Below are 16915 nucleotides of genomic sequence, written 5' to 3' on the forward strand. Positions count from 1 at the left end.
TCACGATGTTTCACTGTAGACATCGTCTGATGTAGACATCGCCCAACCCAAAATAATACATAATTCAATTTTAACATTCTTATTTTAAAGCTTAAATACAATAATAAGAAAACTCAAGACTGCTTTTCGGTGCTGGGAAAGCATTAAAACTGTAGATCTTTGAAACTTTAAGTTACTCAATTGAAAACTAGTTCAAACAGTCAAACTATTCTTTAGAATCAGTAGTTAAAGGGTTAGTTCACCCAAAACTGAAAATTAGCCCATGTTTTACTCACCCTCAAGGCATCCTAGGTGTGTAAGACTTTCTTTTTTCAGACGAATCCAATCGGAGTTATATTAAAAATTATTCTTGCTCTTCCAAGCGATAGAATGGGAGTTGGCGGGTGTTTTTTTCAACAGTGCAAAAGTAGTCAAATAAAGCACATCCATCCATAATAAAATGTGCCTCACACTGCTTCGGGGGTGAATAAAGGCCTCCTGTAGCGAATCAATGTGTTTTTGTAAAAAAAATATAAATATTTAAAACGTTATAAACACTTTTCTCTCACTTCCGCTAACTGTCATACGCAGAAGTCATTCCGGGTGGATGACGTAGGACGGATGTGTCACGCACGCGCCGTGAGATATGCTAGTCTCGCGAGTTTGTTTACAGGAGCAAAGGAAGCAAAGTTTCCTTACTTTAGCAAAAGAAAACCAGTCTTCTCTTGGCTTATATTGAAATCCTCCTACATTTTTCTTTACAAATCCTCGTTTTGTACTTCTATTTTGTGACCGGCGTATTGTTTTGCTCTCTCCTCCGCGCTTGCGTTCGTCACTAATCACCGGCGCTTACGCTACGCATACGTCCTACGTCATCCGCCCGGAATGGCTTCCACCTACGTCAGTCAGCGGAAGTGAGAGAAAAGTGTTTATAACATTTTTAATATGGATATTTTTCTTACAAAAACGCATCGATTCACTACAGGAGGCCTTTATTCACCCCCCGGAGCCGTGCGAGGCACATTTTATTATGGATGAATTTATTTGACTACTTTTGGACTGCTGAACAAAACACCCGCCTACTGCCATTCTAACGCTTGGAAGAGCAAGGATAATTTTTAATATAACTCCGATTGGATTCATCTGAAAGAAGAAAGTCATTTACATCTAGGATGCTTTGAGGATGAGTAAAACATGGGCTAATTTTCTGTTTTGGATGAACTAACCCTTTAACTTCACTAAAGCTTAAAAAATAGCTAATTATACTGAAGCTATGTAAGGAGGCTATTTCTTTTCACTTATCTTCTTATGAAATTAAAATAATTCAGTGAAAAAGAGCAACATTTATCTGGTATACAGTTGCAATAAATATATAAATTACAGCAAAAAATTGTTAATACACTTAAACTGAAAGTAAATATTGCATACTTTACACTAGATCAAAGGTTTGGGAACAAGAAGTTGTTGTTTTTTTTTCGAAATAAATTAATACTTTTATTAAGAAAGGACACATTAGATTGATCAAAAGTGACAGTAAAGATGTTTATAATGTTACAAAAGATTTCTATTTCAAATTAATGCTGTTATTTTGAACTTTCCATTCATCAAATAATTTTGAAAATATATATATATATCACGGATTACACAAAAATATTAATCAGCACAAATGTTTTCAACATTGATAATAATAAGAAATGTTTCTTGAATAGCAAATCAGCATATTAGAATGACTTTTGAAGGATCATGTGACAATTCAAATGTGAAACGGCAAACACTCAAACAAAGTAAAATTGAACGGGAGATTAACTAACTTTAATCTTACGTTTCTTACAAAAGCCTAAACCATAACCATAACCAAAAGTGATCTTTACCATCACAGGAATAAATTGCATCAGAAAAACAGTTCTTTTAAATTCCATTAATATTTCACAATATTAAATATTATTATTATTATAGTAATCCTAAACTTTTGAACAGTGAATCCAAAGCATAACAGTGCTAAACAACAGTATTGAACTAGACATTATTTCATTACAAACAAAAAAACATTAAAAAAAAATGTTGCACAGGGAGTTCAAGGAACACGACTGACTCACTCAATCATCATTGAATCATCTTTTGAACCAATTCATTAAAATGAACCATCCAAATGAAATGACTCACTACAATGAATTAAGCCAGAAACCCCAGGCAATTCGAGCGAACATTTGATTGGCAGTTTGTTACTAGAAATGTACATTATTTTACAAAAAATTGAGTTACTGTGACAATACTAAAAAGAGCAAACTTTGAGCACTTTGCTAAGAGCAAATAATATAATGCAACTAACCATATGCATATTTAGCACTGGAAAATTATCAACTTTTACAATGGAAAAGAAAAGGTTTCCCATATCATGGACATCAAAAGGTTGTGCATTTTATCAACATTTACAGTATAATAAATCTAAAATAATTTTATAAAAGCAAATTATAAAATGCCACTTATAGTATAATTGTGCTTCTCAACCAGTGGATTGCAGGAAAAAAACAATGCTAAAAACAATAAACTAACCGTATAATCGTGCATATTTAGAATAGGAATATAAATAGACTTATCAACTTTTTCAATGAAAGAAACTCTTTCTAAATGTTTTGTTGCTGGTGTCAAAGGCTATGCACAAGATACATGACCAGCATCCAAAAAGCATGATGAAAACTACACAATGTAAAAAAAATACAACCCAGACAAAAATAAATGTCTGTGCCAACCATAATGTGCTTTGTGCTATGAATTATTGGCTGCCAAGAGCACCAATCTATTGTAATCCAAGAGACTTTTTATACAATAAACAATTTTGCTACTGCTCTGGGTTGCCACTTCATGTCCAATGTAAAATCTGTGTGCTGATGCAAAACCACTGGAGAATCACTGCTACACAATATGAACCCAGACAGAGAAGGACAGATAGCACATTTGCAAACAGCATAAGCTGCATCACAAAGTTTGAATTATTCTAAATCTTTCGAGTGCAAGGAAATTCACACATTACATTATTTAAAGAACGTAGAGGGAGATGAGAGAGGAGTGGGGAGGAATAGAGAGAGAGGTAGTGAAAGATGTTTGCTTGCACGTGTAACAGATTAGTCACATGGATGCTCGTCAAAATTGTATCAATTATTAACACTATAACATTTTATCATGCTTGCACTCTCGGATCCCTCAAGTGTCTTTTACAGTGAGATTTTAGTACCAGTGCATTTTGATATCAGCACTGTTAGGCGTGGCTGCCAAAGCAATGAATTTCACATCATGTGACTGTAGACAGTGTTACTAAAACATCACACCTAAGCAAACTAAGGTTTATATGACTAAATAAGAGTATGACATGCATCAGATTATCTCAGAACATGCCTCGCTCTGTAACTAACCAAATCAGACACCAGATTGCCATATGCATTTAATATACCACTAAATTTGATAACACATGTGCATTTGGTAATATTATCAATCATGCATTCAGATCATCAATATCCTATGTTAAAACTCTGAAACTAACATAGGTTGCTCGGTTCGGGACAGAGCAAGGCTAACAGCGCAGACTGTCTGTAATTAATAGAAAAATATACACTAAATAAGACAACACGCCAAAACAAAACATTCTCATATGGCTGCTTATATACATATACATGCTCATATGTAAATAGATCTATGCATCAAGTATGCCAGAGATCAAATAACCCCTTGAGTGCAGCATATCTTGATTCCTGATATTATGCACACATAGAGGTTTTTAGCTGACAACTGGCTTAGTAGGTTTAGGTAATGCATACCACTGGGTGTGAAGTGCAACTAAATGAAGGCGGTTAAAAACATAAATTATCGATACTGAATATGGCTAAAAGTGACTAGTTGTTTTAAATGTAAAAGCCCAAGATTAGACCCCACAGACTCGTATCGTGCAGTGCATTTAATTCACAGAAATATAGACGCTTCAGAATCGTTTGAAATGACTCGGCATACCTGTTCATCGCCGGGCCGTGTCCGGCGCCCGTTCCCCCGGCAGGCACTCCGTTGCTCGGCTTGAGGAGCTGTCCGCCGCCCGCTGGTGCTGAAATGGAAGCCGGGGCTCCAGCAGCGGGGACAGCGCCTCCCAGTTGCCCCGGCTGGCCCTCTCCTTCGAGGCTCGCTTCATTCCCCATAGTCCCTCTGAGTGAGACGGAGGAGAAAGACGAGATCTGCTGACGAGCGTCTGATAGGGGTCTATTTAAAAAAAAAACTGGGAGAAAACTCAGCGCAGCTCCTCTTCCGCCATCATCACCTACAATCAAGCATGAAGCATCCTGAGCGGAGCGCGCGCGTGCGCCCGCCCGGCGGAAGGGCTCGAGCGAGCACGCGCAGAGCCGGGAGCGCGCGAGGAAGCGGCGTGAACGCACTTGTGTCCTAGATCTACAGAGTCCTATAGAATCCAGCCTTGGAAAAATGCATCGATTACTGACGGCAAAAAAAGTTACTCTTAATGGCATTTTATTTATTTTCGTGGATAAGATCCCAATGTTTGGATTTTATCCACTTCTATCCACTCCATTTTTAAAGTGTTATAAGAATAAGCATCTCTACATCGAATGAAGCCAAATACTGAATTATACTAAATTGTAACATTATTTTTTTAATATATATCAAATAAAATATTAATTATTGACTTGGAACTTGGGAAATGTATATTATTTAATGGAATGTTTTCGTATTGTATATTTATATAAATAGATAAAAATAAATAAATAAATCTCAATTTCAACAAATTGACCCTTTTGACTGGTTTTGTGGCCCAGGGTCATTTATATATAAATTTATGTTTGGGAGAAAACATTACATTAAATAATCTACATTTCCCAAGTTCTCAAGTAAAAGACTTAAAAGGCCAGGGCTAGTTGTCACACAGGCAAATATCTGAGTAAATAAAATGTTTTAAGTGTTTATTTAAATAAATGTTTTAAATGTTTATTATATATCAAATAAAATATTAATTATTGAGCAAGTTAAATGTGACAGTTGCAAGAAAAAACATAACCTGAATGTACGTGTGTGTGTGTGTGTGTGTGTGTGTGTGTGTGTGTGTGTGTGTGTGTGTGTGTGCTCGTGGACCCCAAAACCAGTTATAAGTCGCACGGGTAAATTTGTAGCAATAGCCAACAATACACAACAACAAAATTATAGATTTTTCTTTTATGCCAAAAATCATTAGGATATTAAGTAAAAATCATGTTCAATGAAGATATTTTGTAAATTTCCTACCGTAAATATATCAAAACTTAAAACATGCTAAGAATTTCATTTGGACAACTTTAAAGGCGATTTTCTCAGTATTTTGATTTTTTTTCACCCTCAGATTCCAGATATTCAAATAGTTGTATCTCGGACAAATACTGTCCTATCCTAACAAACCATACATCAATGGAAACTAAGCTTATTTATTCAGATGATGTATAACTGTCATGTGTTTTTGTGAATTGTGGGGGAAATTACATAGGTGTAATGGTTTTTATACTGTACAAACTGTATGTGCTATTGCCCTATACCAGGGGTAGGCAAGTTCGGTCCTAGAGAGCCGCAGTCCTGCAGAGTTCAGCTCCAACCCTAATCAAACACACCTGAACAAGCTAATCAATGTCTTCAGGATTACTAAGGCTATAGTCAGGTGAGTTTTTTTTTCAGGGTTGGAGCTGAACTCTGCAGGACTGCGGCTCTCTAGGACCGAACTTGCCTACCCCTGGTATAGGGCAATAGCACATACAGTTTGTACAGTATAAAAACCATTACACCTATGTAATTTCCCCCACAATTCACAAAAACACATGACAGTTATACATCATCTGAATAAATAAGCTTAGTTTCCATTGATGTATGGTTTGTTAGGATAGGACAGTATTTGTCCGAGATACAACTATTTGAATATCTGGAATCTGAGGGTGAAAAAAAATCAAAATACTGAGAAAATCGCCTTTAAAGTTGTCCAAATGAAATTCTTAGCATGTTTTAAGTTTTGATATATTTACGGTAGGAAATTTACAAAATATCTTCATTGAACATGATTTTTACTTAATATCCTAATGATTTTTGGCATAAAAGAAAAATCTATAATTTTGTTGTTGTGTATTGTTGGCTATTGCTACAAATTTACCCGTGCGACTTATAACTGGTTTTGGGGTCCAGGGTCACACACACACACACACACACACACACACACACACACATACATACATACATACATAAATGTATTTATTTATTTATAAATATACAATATGAAATAAAATAAAACATTACATTAAATAATTTACATTGTCACACAGGAAAATATCTGAGTAAATAATATGTTTTAAGTCAAAAGTCACAATCAGCAATTTAATTCAAATTTAAAAAGCATTGTTCAATTTGATCTGAATGGCACACCCTCCTGGGCTGATGAAGACATTGTCATTGTCGAGGTTGCATCAGTCACCTCTGAACTAGTGCATCAGAAGCACTCATAATATTGTGATGTTAAGAAAGCCTTTGAAGCAGAGAAAGTAAAATATTAAACATTTTTACCCACAGCCATACTGCAAAAAGAGGGAACAAAACAAAACAAGAAGCCTGCTGCGAAAGAAAGAGAACATGCGAGCTCAGTGAATAAAGAAAGGCACTGTGTTCTTTCAGTCACCAGACCTCTCTTCCAGATGGCGAAATTGTCATTTCACACCCAAGCAGAGCTGCTCAAATCATCAATCAGTTAAATCAATACTAATTTTGACTCCATCCCAAGCTGTTTCACCAGACACTAAGACTGTGGCACTAATAGATGGCTGCTATATTCTCTACATAATAAATCTCATATTCACCTGCATGAGAAGAATAAAGGAAAATGAAAGAGAGAAAAACGCTAAGAGATCTGCTTGCATTGCAAACAGATTGAGGATCCTTTGATGCTTTTTGCCTGAAGCTCTCCCACTCACATACACTACCGTTCAGAAGTGTGGGGTCAACAAGATGTTTAATATTAATAGCTTTATTCAGCAAAGATGCATTAAACTGAAAAGTGACAGTTTCAAATAAATGCTGTTCTTATTAACTTTTGTATTTCTCAAAGAATCCTGAAAAAAATGCATCATGGATTGCACACAAAATATTAATCAGCACAACTGTGCTTTACACTGATAATAACAAGAAATGTGTCGGTGCGTGCGGGGAGATGAAGCGAGGACTCAATTGCAGGAGAAATGGTTATTTATTTTAATAATAAAAATGAAACAAAAAACAAACTCAAAACACTCCGAGGGGGAAAAACAGACAGGCAGGCTCAAAACTGCACTCCATGCAGACATATAACACACACAATGAGAAATTAGGGATCAGCACAGGATGACAGACACAAGGAGATTAAATAGGTACCAAACGAGGAGGCTAACGAGGGAGACACAGGTGGAGCAACTTAAACTATAACGAGGTAACAAGATGGGTGTCATCACAGGAATAAATTATGTTTTAAAATATATTCGAATAGAAAAGAAATTTAAATTTATTTTAAATTGTTATTTCATCATCAAATAAATGTGGCCTTGGTGAGCAGAAGAGACTTCTTTCAAAAACAGTTAGAACATTAGTGTAGATGGACTAGTGGTATCCACATTGGTCAGGAGAGATTAAGGGTTCATGCAAGTTCTTCAAGGCAAGCCTAGTTTAAAACCCTGAATGTGGAGGTCAGGTCCTCAGGCTGAATGGGCCTTCACTAAGAGAAGTAACAGCACACTACTGCCGAAGTTCAATACTTAGGGTTTTGTTCAAATCCCCAACACTATGTGTAATGGTAAGCACCACCAATTATAGCAGGTATAAGTGATTGTAAGCACTTAGTTGCTTAAAGGAATAGTACCCCCAAAAATGAAAATTTGCTGAAAATTTACACCGTCCGGCCATCCAAGGTGTAGATGATTTTGTTTCTTCATCGGAACAGATTTGGAGAAATTTAGCATTACATCACTTGCTCACCAATGGATTCTCTGCAGTGAATGGGTGCCGTCACAATGAGAGTCCAAACAGCTGATAAAAACATCACAGTAATCCACAAGCAATCCACTCTACTTCAGTACTTCAAATAATGTCTTAGAAAAGCTGAAAAGGCATTATTATGGAGTATGGACTGGCAAGACATGCCGTTTAAAATTAAAATACCTTAATAATGGATTTGTTTCTTACAAACATGCAGCTGCAAGTGAACAAGTGATGTAATGCTAAATTTCTCCAAATCTGTTCCAGTGAAGAAACAAACTCAGCTACATCTTGGATGGCATGAGGGTGAGTCAATATTTTCATTTTTGGGTCAACTGTTCTTTTAACTTGTGTTACACCTTGCATAGTGAAGGCCAGTCGAGAAGTGAGATTCTATAAAAGTAGTACAGCCCACAGTCCTGTTTGATCTGTGCTTGGTAAAGTCATCCTCAGATTACATTAGAAGAAACTGAACTATTTACTTTAGCTTAAATGATCTGTAGGCAAAGTGAAAGTGCATATTTGCCGAGTCTGTCCTCTCTGGCCTGTATCAGATTAACTCATTTTGAGGCCTAATTGAAACAGAGCTGACTGACTGGCACCAAGTTTTGGCATGGTGGCATACTCACTACAGCTGAGTCCTCTTGCAGGCCGCCTCCTGCTCACACAGCTGGTCCGCAATTATCTCTGTTTTGCATGGGACCGAGACAAGCAAATACTGCATGGAAGCACATTGGCTGCAGAGATACCAACTTAAGTTTGTAGCGTCTGGTTTGGGCAATGTCATTGAGGTGAATTTTGCTTTGAAAGTGCATGTTTATACAGCGTAAGGTTGTCAGAGGGAGGTTTGTGGAGTTACTACATCAGAGTCAAGCATATGGTCAACACTATTAAAAATAAAGGTTTCTTGTTGGCATTCATTACTGCATGAAAACATACAAAAGGTTCTTCAGATTATTGAAATGTTCTACAAACTAAGACAAAAATGGTTCTTTTTGGAACTCCGAATGGTTCCTTCTATGACATTGTTTCAAATGCCTCCCTTTTGGAACCTTTATTTTTAAAAGTGTATACTGTATAAGGTTCTGGTTCTTCTGAATGTGACTGATGTAGTTAATCAATTCAAAAGTAATGACTGTGCTAGAGCTGTGACAGATTCAACAATTTAGAGGAAGTTTTTAAAGTCTAATGGCACCAAAGCTTCTGAATTACAATCTTTGATGTAAACACCATTGTAACACTGATTCACAGTAATGATGGAGAACTGACACAAAAAGAAATCAGACAATAGGTTATTCTTATCTGAACGGCATTCATAGGGTGGATTTGGAGGTCTGCACCACTAGAAGGTTCTTCATAGTGGATGATCAGTCTTGGATGCCCTCTGGTTCACTGGCAAGCCACCAATAACTCATTGTCAATGAAGTGGCAATGATTACGCTGCACAAGGAAATGAAGAGAAAAACAAGAAACTAATCTTTCAAAGCAGAACTGAACAGCATGGAGGACAAAAGGACAAAACTCACCCTAAAAAGTCTGAGCGTATAAAAACTGCAGAGTATAACGGTGGACTGTAAAGAGCCAAACATAGGTGACAATAAACTGAACAGGTACACATTAACTCAAAGAAAGAGCAAACCACTTCAATGCCGACATCTAGTGGTCAAAAGTAGGAGTTGTCAGCCATAATCAATGTCTGCAACCATATGCATCCTTCCTATAGCCTCAGCAGGGAGATTTTTCTTACGGTAATTACAAATTATTATTATTTTTTTAATTTATCCATGTTTGTGTAAAGCCTTTCATATTTCAGTTAAACATCTGTCGCCTTCAGCTTGTTTAATATATATATATATATATATATATATATATATGTGTATATTCTTGACTCAAGCATTATCCATCTGTGTGGTGCAGCTTCTAAAACTAAATAATCATAATTGGCCTAAAAATAAATACCAACCTAAAAACTAAATCTGCTGCATGTTGAACAGGATCAATCTTCTGAATGGAGGTTTCCTCATATTTAAGGCTATTTCCCAGCTGAGGAAGGATCTCTCAAATAGGGAGAACCGAACCGAAGATCACTGAAATTACAAGATTGTTGTAATTAGTGCAATTAGTGTTCTGGATTCAAAATGGCAGGCAAATAAGCATTTCAATGGCTGCTGGCTTCTCCATGCTCCTCATTACACAAGGACTACCCTAATATACAAAACCATCTCATTATTCCTTTTGAATTTGATTCAGTCCAGACTTGCGGTCTTCTAGGAAGCAACACTATGGCTGTCCTTCAACTAAAGTATTGGTAAGACAAATAATCGTTTAATTAGGCAAGGCCAGTTTTTCAACCCCATGTTCACTTAAAAATGGTAAATTCAACATTTTACCCATAGGCTACTTATAGCATGATGGGGTATCTATCTATCTATCTATCTATCTATCTATTATTTTTTGTTTCTTTAAAAACGGCAAACCTCATGTAAAATGAATGTAGAATAGAATAGAATAAAGCTTTCTGACGACAATAAATAATATAAATAATATGTCTGAAGCTTAACCACCTCCTTTTAAAAAACAACCTTGTAATCCAAGGCATAGATTAAACATAAATTATGAAATATTTTATCATATTATGGCTATTAAGCTAAAATCAATCCACAAACTAATGGGCTGCAGTTGAGAAATCCTTCAGAAGGATCAATCTGATTCACTGACGGCCAAGAACTAAATTTGGATCCCTTGTCCAAAGAGCACCAGCACTATTTTTATGCCTTATGACTGCAAAGCACTTCCTTTTCACCAGTCATTCTTAAAGTGTTTCAAGTGGAAAGTGCTACAAACCCAATGAAGCACACACTGATGTTGCAGGGCTATGCTGTTTAAATGCTGTCTAGCTCAGGGATCCTTTTATTTATCATTTTCCTGCAAAGCAACTAGAACAGATGCAACTTTGTCCAGGAATAACATAATGACTGAGATATAAATGATGCCAAAAGAGCATTAGCTCTGATACTATTACATCTAAAACAGCTCCACTTGTACACCAATTGCTTTGGGCTTTTGTCTCCAAGAAAAAAAGTGGGCTATCTCTCTGAAAAGATGAGGGTTTGTGTTGGCATGGTAACCACATAGTAATTTCACTGCTTTTATGGAACCAGGCACCAAACATAAAAGTCCACAAAAAAAAAAAATCACGATTAATCTAACATCTCAGAGACGAGGTGTGTTTAGGAAGCTGAGAGAAAAGTTATTTAGCTGGAAAAGCTTTGTGTCTTGTATTTCTGCAGGGGTGGATGATTGTGTGGCACGCCACATGCTGGACTTTAAAAACACAGAGAGTGTGTGGGTGCTGTTTTAATACTGCGTGAAACCTCACAGGTTGTGTCCTGCATTGTCTCCTCTTTATCTCCTCTTGTGCACCAAAAAAATAAAAAACAAATAAAATACAAAACCAACTGCGACATCACCATTTTAAAAACAGATAATATCAAATGATAATACCATAGAATTTCTGACATATGAATAGTGGACATGACATGTCGCAGTGTCCTGCAGGGTTATCATAGAAAGAAGTACAACTAAAAATGAAACAAAAAAGAATAAAATTAATAATAATAATAATAATTTCTTGAAATAAAATAAATGTTAACCGAAATAAAATAAAATATATATTAAAAAACTTTTTATTTCAGTTATTTCCTAAGGCAACGTTATTTTAATGTAACTTGATTTAATAAAATAACTACAACAAAAATTAATTTAAAAAAACTATACAAACATTATATATATATAAAGAATAAATACTAAAAATGACAAAAACATGCAAATAATCACTAAAACTTGAACTAAAAATAAATAAAAGCAAAATCTGAAAATAAACACTGATTCAAAATATTAATAAAAACTATAATAGTATCCTGCAGTATAGCTAAACTCAATTTCAATTTTATGTTATTAAAAATTGGAACATATCAGTTAGTGTATTAGTTAGTTCGTTTTTGGTAATACCTCATTATACAAACCAATATAAAACCTAATTGAAAATAAATTATTGCAATCCACATAAAATGAATCATGACAAATAGCTTATAAAGTTGAACCTTCTGAAGAGAATAAATGATGTTTTTGAAGATTAAGCACCTCTTTTCAAACAAGTTGTAATTCAAAGCATAGATTAAATATAAATGAAAAGCTTTTATTTAAAAAAGTGATTCAAAATAGTTATAGTTGCAGCTATTTTTTTTTTAATTAATTTTAAATGTACTTTTAATACGTTTATTTTATAGTTTATTTTTAAAGTGTCTAAGAAGTACTACGTGTGAAGAGAGTTCAACGAAGACATATCTCTGGATGATAGATCATAGAAATATGAAGTTTAATTCTATGCATCAAGTTGCAATACTGCCATCTTGTGTTGACATATAAATGATTTAATTCGCAATTAACGAATAAACAAGCCAAACAGGAAAGATATTTTTATTTTTTAAGTATTATTTTTAAAATTTTTATTGTTTTGTTGTTTTTATTAATATATAGCCTAAATAAATATAAATATAATTGAAATAAATAATCCCCTTAATAATCCCACAGAATGAGACAAAAGCATTAAGTAACTGTTATATAAACAAGTCATTCTTTAATGTGTTAACTTAGTAACAGTGTTTAAGCACAAGAAGTCATTTCGCTGACGACCTGGTCATGGCACCCGAGCGCGTGCGCGTCGCTATGCGTACGCAGGAGGGGGAGGGGCACGTAAACAGAGAATTCCAAAAAGGAAGGGAGTGTTTCTTTCAACTGACAAACCAGTACATAAAGGTATGCTTTAAAAAGCTCGTTCTGAAATTGTGCATCCTCAGTTTACAGATTTTTTTTAGACGATCTGCAGGCGTGTGTGTTTTATTAAATCTTTTGAATCTGCAGCCTCGTGCATTTACCATTTTCATCCCAACGCAGCGCCATTACTGTACAGGGCAAAATGGACAAAATGGCCATTTTCGATTATATTGTTTTTTACGTGCAGTTCAGTTCTTGTGCATTAGTAAAATGTGTGCAGGTGTGCCTTTATGCACGTTATTCGCTGCATATATCAATAAAGACCATACGTGGAGCATATAAACAATAAGAATGTTGCTCCTTTCTTGTTAATTTGCCGTGCCTTTATGTCCAGCGTGTGTTTGTCGACGTGTTTTTCTATGCACGAGCTTCCATTTGCTGACCAGAGGTCATGGTCGTTCATTTCAGGTGTCCATAACAGTGCATAAAAATCCTGTAATTTTGTAAATCTCCACAGTGCAGTGCATTATAACGTAATAAACAATGCAGCATGTTTTTATTGCATTCCCAGTTTAGATGCATACAACATTTGCTAAATGAATGAAATCTCTTGTTTATATATATATATATATATATATATATATATAGTAATTCATGGAGTCTATATTTATTGGCAGGTTAGAATCATGCCCATTCGCCGATCAGCTGCAGCCCCACCCAAAGAGGATGCACCCCCTGCAAATGCCCCTGAGGGAGGTATGTATTGCCCCTTACCTGGCGCACACAGGTCACATAAGGAGTAATTCTGTCATTATACACTGAAATAATACTGGAATACAGGCAACTAGCCACTGAAATCCTTTCCTGAAATCATATGGCTTCAGGAGAGTTTCTAAAATAAAGCACAAGTGGTGTTAATTTGGCTTGAACATTTCCATGCATCTCATTGTTTTCGATTCCACAGATGCTCCTGCCGAAAGGTCTGCACCTGTAGGTGAGAAGGAGAAGGTAAAAGAGAAAGATTCGGCACCCGCTGAACCTGAAACCACGGAGGAAAAGAAAGAAGGTGAAGAGGAGGAAGCGACCGCTGATGGTGAGGACCAGTCCAAAGATGAAGGAGAAACGCCTAATGAGGGCGAGAAATCTGAAGAAGCAGCAGCTGATCAAGGGAAGAGCAAGAAGAAAAAAGTCAAGGAAGTTGTAGCCAAAATGTAAGTCTGGCTTTTGAAGAAATGTATTTTTTAAGCGTTTGGTGATTTCCACTTGTTTATTGAATAAAAATGGCTTAGTAAGCATGTTATGCATTTGTTTGGCTCAAATGGTGCAGTGACAAGGAAGATGACAAAGGGAAAAAGGTGAAAAAGAAGATTCCTGCCTGGGCGACCATTTCCGCCAACAAACTGGCTTCAACCTCTCTTTCCCAGCCCAAAGTTGAAGAAATCATCATAGAAGCAATTGAGGTCTGGTTCAGAATTTAACTGTTCCATTAGCATTTAGAGAGAATTTGACTAAGTAGGTTTTTACTCACTGATCAGTAAAATCTGTAAACCAGTATAAAGTGCTGCAGTGATGACGTGTTTTGTAGGCCAATGTGGAAGTTATCAACAGCCTGGTTCCTTCAACAAAAACCCAATAGGATTATTCCATTTGGCTTTTGGATTATTGCAGAAAATAAGCTCTGCGAACAACAAAAGATTGTGATTATTACATGTTTTGTTAATCATGATGATCTTCACAAATGAACACAACTTTTAGGAAGTTTGAAGCCTAAATGCAATCGCCAGAAGTCAAAAGTTAAACATAGGCTATAAAAAAAACTACACCACGTTCACATGACTTCAACATCACCATCATTACGCTTTTGAGAACTCTTTGATCTTTATTTAAAATCTACACTTTTTAGTTGAAGTAGATGCGTTTACCTGTTCGGCATAATGACAATTAATGTTCCCGATAACCTCTGTAGTCCCATTTAGCTTTTTTAATGAGACGTTAAAGCTGAAAAAATTGTAAGTGGGGTATTACAGGAGTATTGTATGTTTTAGAATAAAATGTCAATATATTTTTAGCTTGTGTTAACCACAGACCTTATTTCAAGCATTTGACCAAAAACCCATTCAATGGTTTCAGGACGATGTGCTGAAAATCTAAGAATCAAAAAATTGCCATCTCATATGTACATCTTTACTCTCTACCTACAGAGCTGCAAAGAGCGGAGTGGTGCCTCTACGATCACCATTGTGAAATATGTCATGAAGAAATATCCATCTGTGGAAATGGACAAAAAGACCAAAAACCTCTACAAGAGGACAATGAAGAGAATGGTGGAGAAGGGCACTGTCAAACAGGTGATTTGCAATTCAATACGTGGATATTTCTCATTTTATATGCAGACTAAGTCAAAAGTAAACTTTGTGTTGTTGTCTTCACCCACAGCTGAAAGGCAAAGGCTTCTCTGGAAGTTTCGCCATTGGGAAGGTATCCAAACCTCATTTGTTTGTTGTCTGCATTGCTGTTATTGCTGAGATCCACGAGGTTGAGTACTTTTTTGGTGGTCATCATTTTTAACTAATTTTGTCGATGTCATGTTGTGCAGAAGCATGCTGGGTCTGTCGGGACGAAAGAGACACTGGGAGAATCTCTGCCTCTGATCATCACCCGCCTCTGTGAACCCAAGGAGGCTTCCTACATCTTGATCAAGAAGTACCTGGAGCAACACTTCCCACAACTCAACGTGGATAGCAGGTCATTATTGACTTATTTTTAGGGCAACGTCCTATAACTAGACTATAGTTTGAACTAGTGCTGTCAAACGATTAATCGCGATTAATCACATACAAAATAAAAGTTTTTGTTTGCATAATATATGTGTGTGTTCTGTGTATAGTTATGTATATATGAATACACACATACAGGATATATCTTGAAAATATTTACATGTATATATTTATATTCATATAATTTATATGATATATAAATATATTTAATATATAAACAAGCACAAGAAGTCATTTCGCTGACGACCTGGTCATGGCACCCGAGCGCGTGCGCGTCGCTATGCGTACGCAGGAGGGGGAGGGGCACGTAAACAGAGAATTCCAAAAAGGAAGGGAGTGTTTCTTTCAACTGATAATCCAGTAAATCAAGGTATGCTTTAAAAAACTCATTCTGAAATTTTGCATCCTCAGTGTACAGAATCTTTTATATGTTCTGTAGGCGCGTATGTTTCATTAAATCTTTTGACTCTGCAGTCTCGTGCATTTAACATTTTTAGCCTAACGCAGCGCCATTACTGTACAGGGCAAAATGGACAAAATGGCCATTTTCGATTATATTGGGTTTTACGTGCAGTTCAGTTCCTGTGCACTGGTAAAACGTGTGCAGGTGTGACTTTATGCACGCTATTCGCTGCAAATATCAATAAAGACTAACGTTATATGTGGAGCAGATAAACAATGAGATTGTTGCTCCTTTCTAGTTAATTTGCTGTGCCTTTATGTCCAGCGCGTGTTTGTCGACGTGTTTTTCTATGCACGAGCTTCCCTTTGCTGGCCAGAGGTCACAGGCGTTCATTTCAGGTGTCCAAAACATTGCATAAAAAACCTGTAATTTTCTAAATAAATCTGCAGGCTCCACAGTGCAATGCATTATAACGTAATAAACAATGCAACATGTTTCTATTGCATTCCCAGCTTAGATGCATACAACATGTTCGAAATTAAATAATATATATATATATATATATATATATATATATATATTTATAAAGTCTTTATTTATTGGCAGGTTAGAATCATGCCCATTCGCCGATCAGCTGCAGCCCCACCCAAAGAGGATGCACCCCCTGCAAATGCCCCTGAGGGAGGTAGGTATTGCCCCTTACCTGGTACATCAGCCATATTGAGCGGGAATGGGAATAATGACAGTCCACATAGACAGAAGCACTTCATTAGGAATAATTCACCCACAAATAAAAAAAGTCTGTCATTATTTGCTGAAATAATACTGGAACACACGCAGCTTGGCACTGAAATCCTTTCCTGAAATCATGGCTTCAGGAGAGTTTATAAAACAATGCACAGGTGGTATGAATTTTGCTTGAACATTTCCGTGCATCTCATTGTTTTCGGTTCCACAGATGCTCCTGCCAAAGGGA

At 36.2% G+C, this 16915-nt stretch overlaps 2 protein-coding genes and 1 long non-coding RNA gene across 5 annotated transcripts in view; 2 read left to right on the forward strand and 1 right to left on the reverse strand.

Annotated features, from left to right (window-relative positions):
• The window catches only part of bsnb (bassoon (presynaptic cytomatrix protein) b), a 111315-nt gene extending 107028 nt beyond the window's left edge, over window positions 1-4287 (reverse strand). For all 3 annotated transcript variants that reach the window (XM_016494596.1, XM_016494595.1, XM_016494594.1), the window contains exon 1: window positions 3982-4287. In XM_016494596.1, coding sequence (XP_016350082.1) covers window positions 3982-4160 — 179 coding nt within the window. In that variant the 5' untranslated portion in view covers window positions 4161-4287. The remainder of the gene's footprint in view (window positions 1-3981) is intronic.
• Window positions 4288-12710: 8423 nt separating this feature from the next.
• hp1bp3 (heterochromatin protein 1, binding protein 3) overlaps window positions 12711-16915 on the forward strand; it is a 12965-nt gene continuing 8760 nt past the window's right edge. The window contains exons 1-7 of the mRNA XM_016494597.1: window positions 12711-12801; window positions 13437-13515; window positions 13724-13970; window positions 14087-14219; window positions 14961-15107; window positions 15196-15237; window positions 15356-15504. Of these exons, the coding sequence (XP_016350083.1) occupies window positions 12712-12801; window positions 13437-13515; window positions 13724-13970; window positions 14087-14219; window positions 14961-15107; window positions 15196-15237; window positions 15356-15504 (887 nt within the window). The 5' untranslated portion in view covers window position 12711. The remainder of the gene's footprint in view (window positions 12802-13436; window positions 13516-13723; window positions 13971-14086; window positions 14220-14960; window positions 15108-15195; window positions 15238-15355; window positions 15505-16915) is intronic.
• On the forward strand, window positions 15816-16914 carry LOC107694880 (uncharacterized). The gene is made up of 3 exons (XR_001634931.1): window positions 15816-15906; window positions 16546-16624; window positions 16898-16914. It is a non-coding gene; the product is annotated as an uncharacterized LOC107694880 (long non-coding RNA).

Source organism: Sinocyclocheilus anshuiensis, unplaced genomic scaffold (genome assembly GCF_001515605.1).
Source record: "Sinocyclocheilus anshuiensis isolate Anshui unplaced genomic scaffold, SAMN03320099.WGS_v1.1 scaffold294, whole genome shotgun sequence".
Taxonomy (NCBI): Eukaryota; Metazoa; Chordata; class Actinopteri; order Cypriniformes; family Cyprinidae; genus Sinocyclocheilus; species Sinocyclocheilus anshuiensis.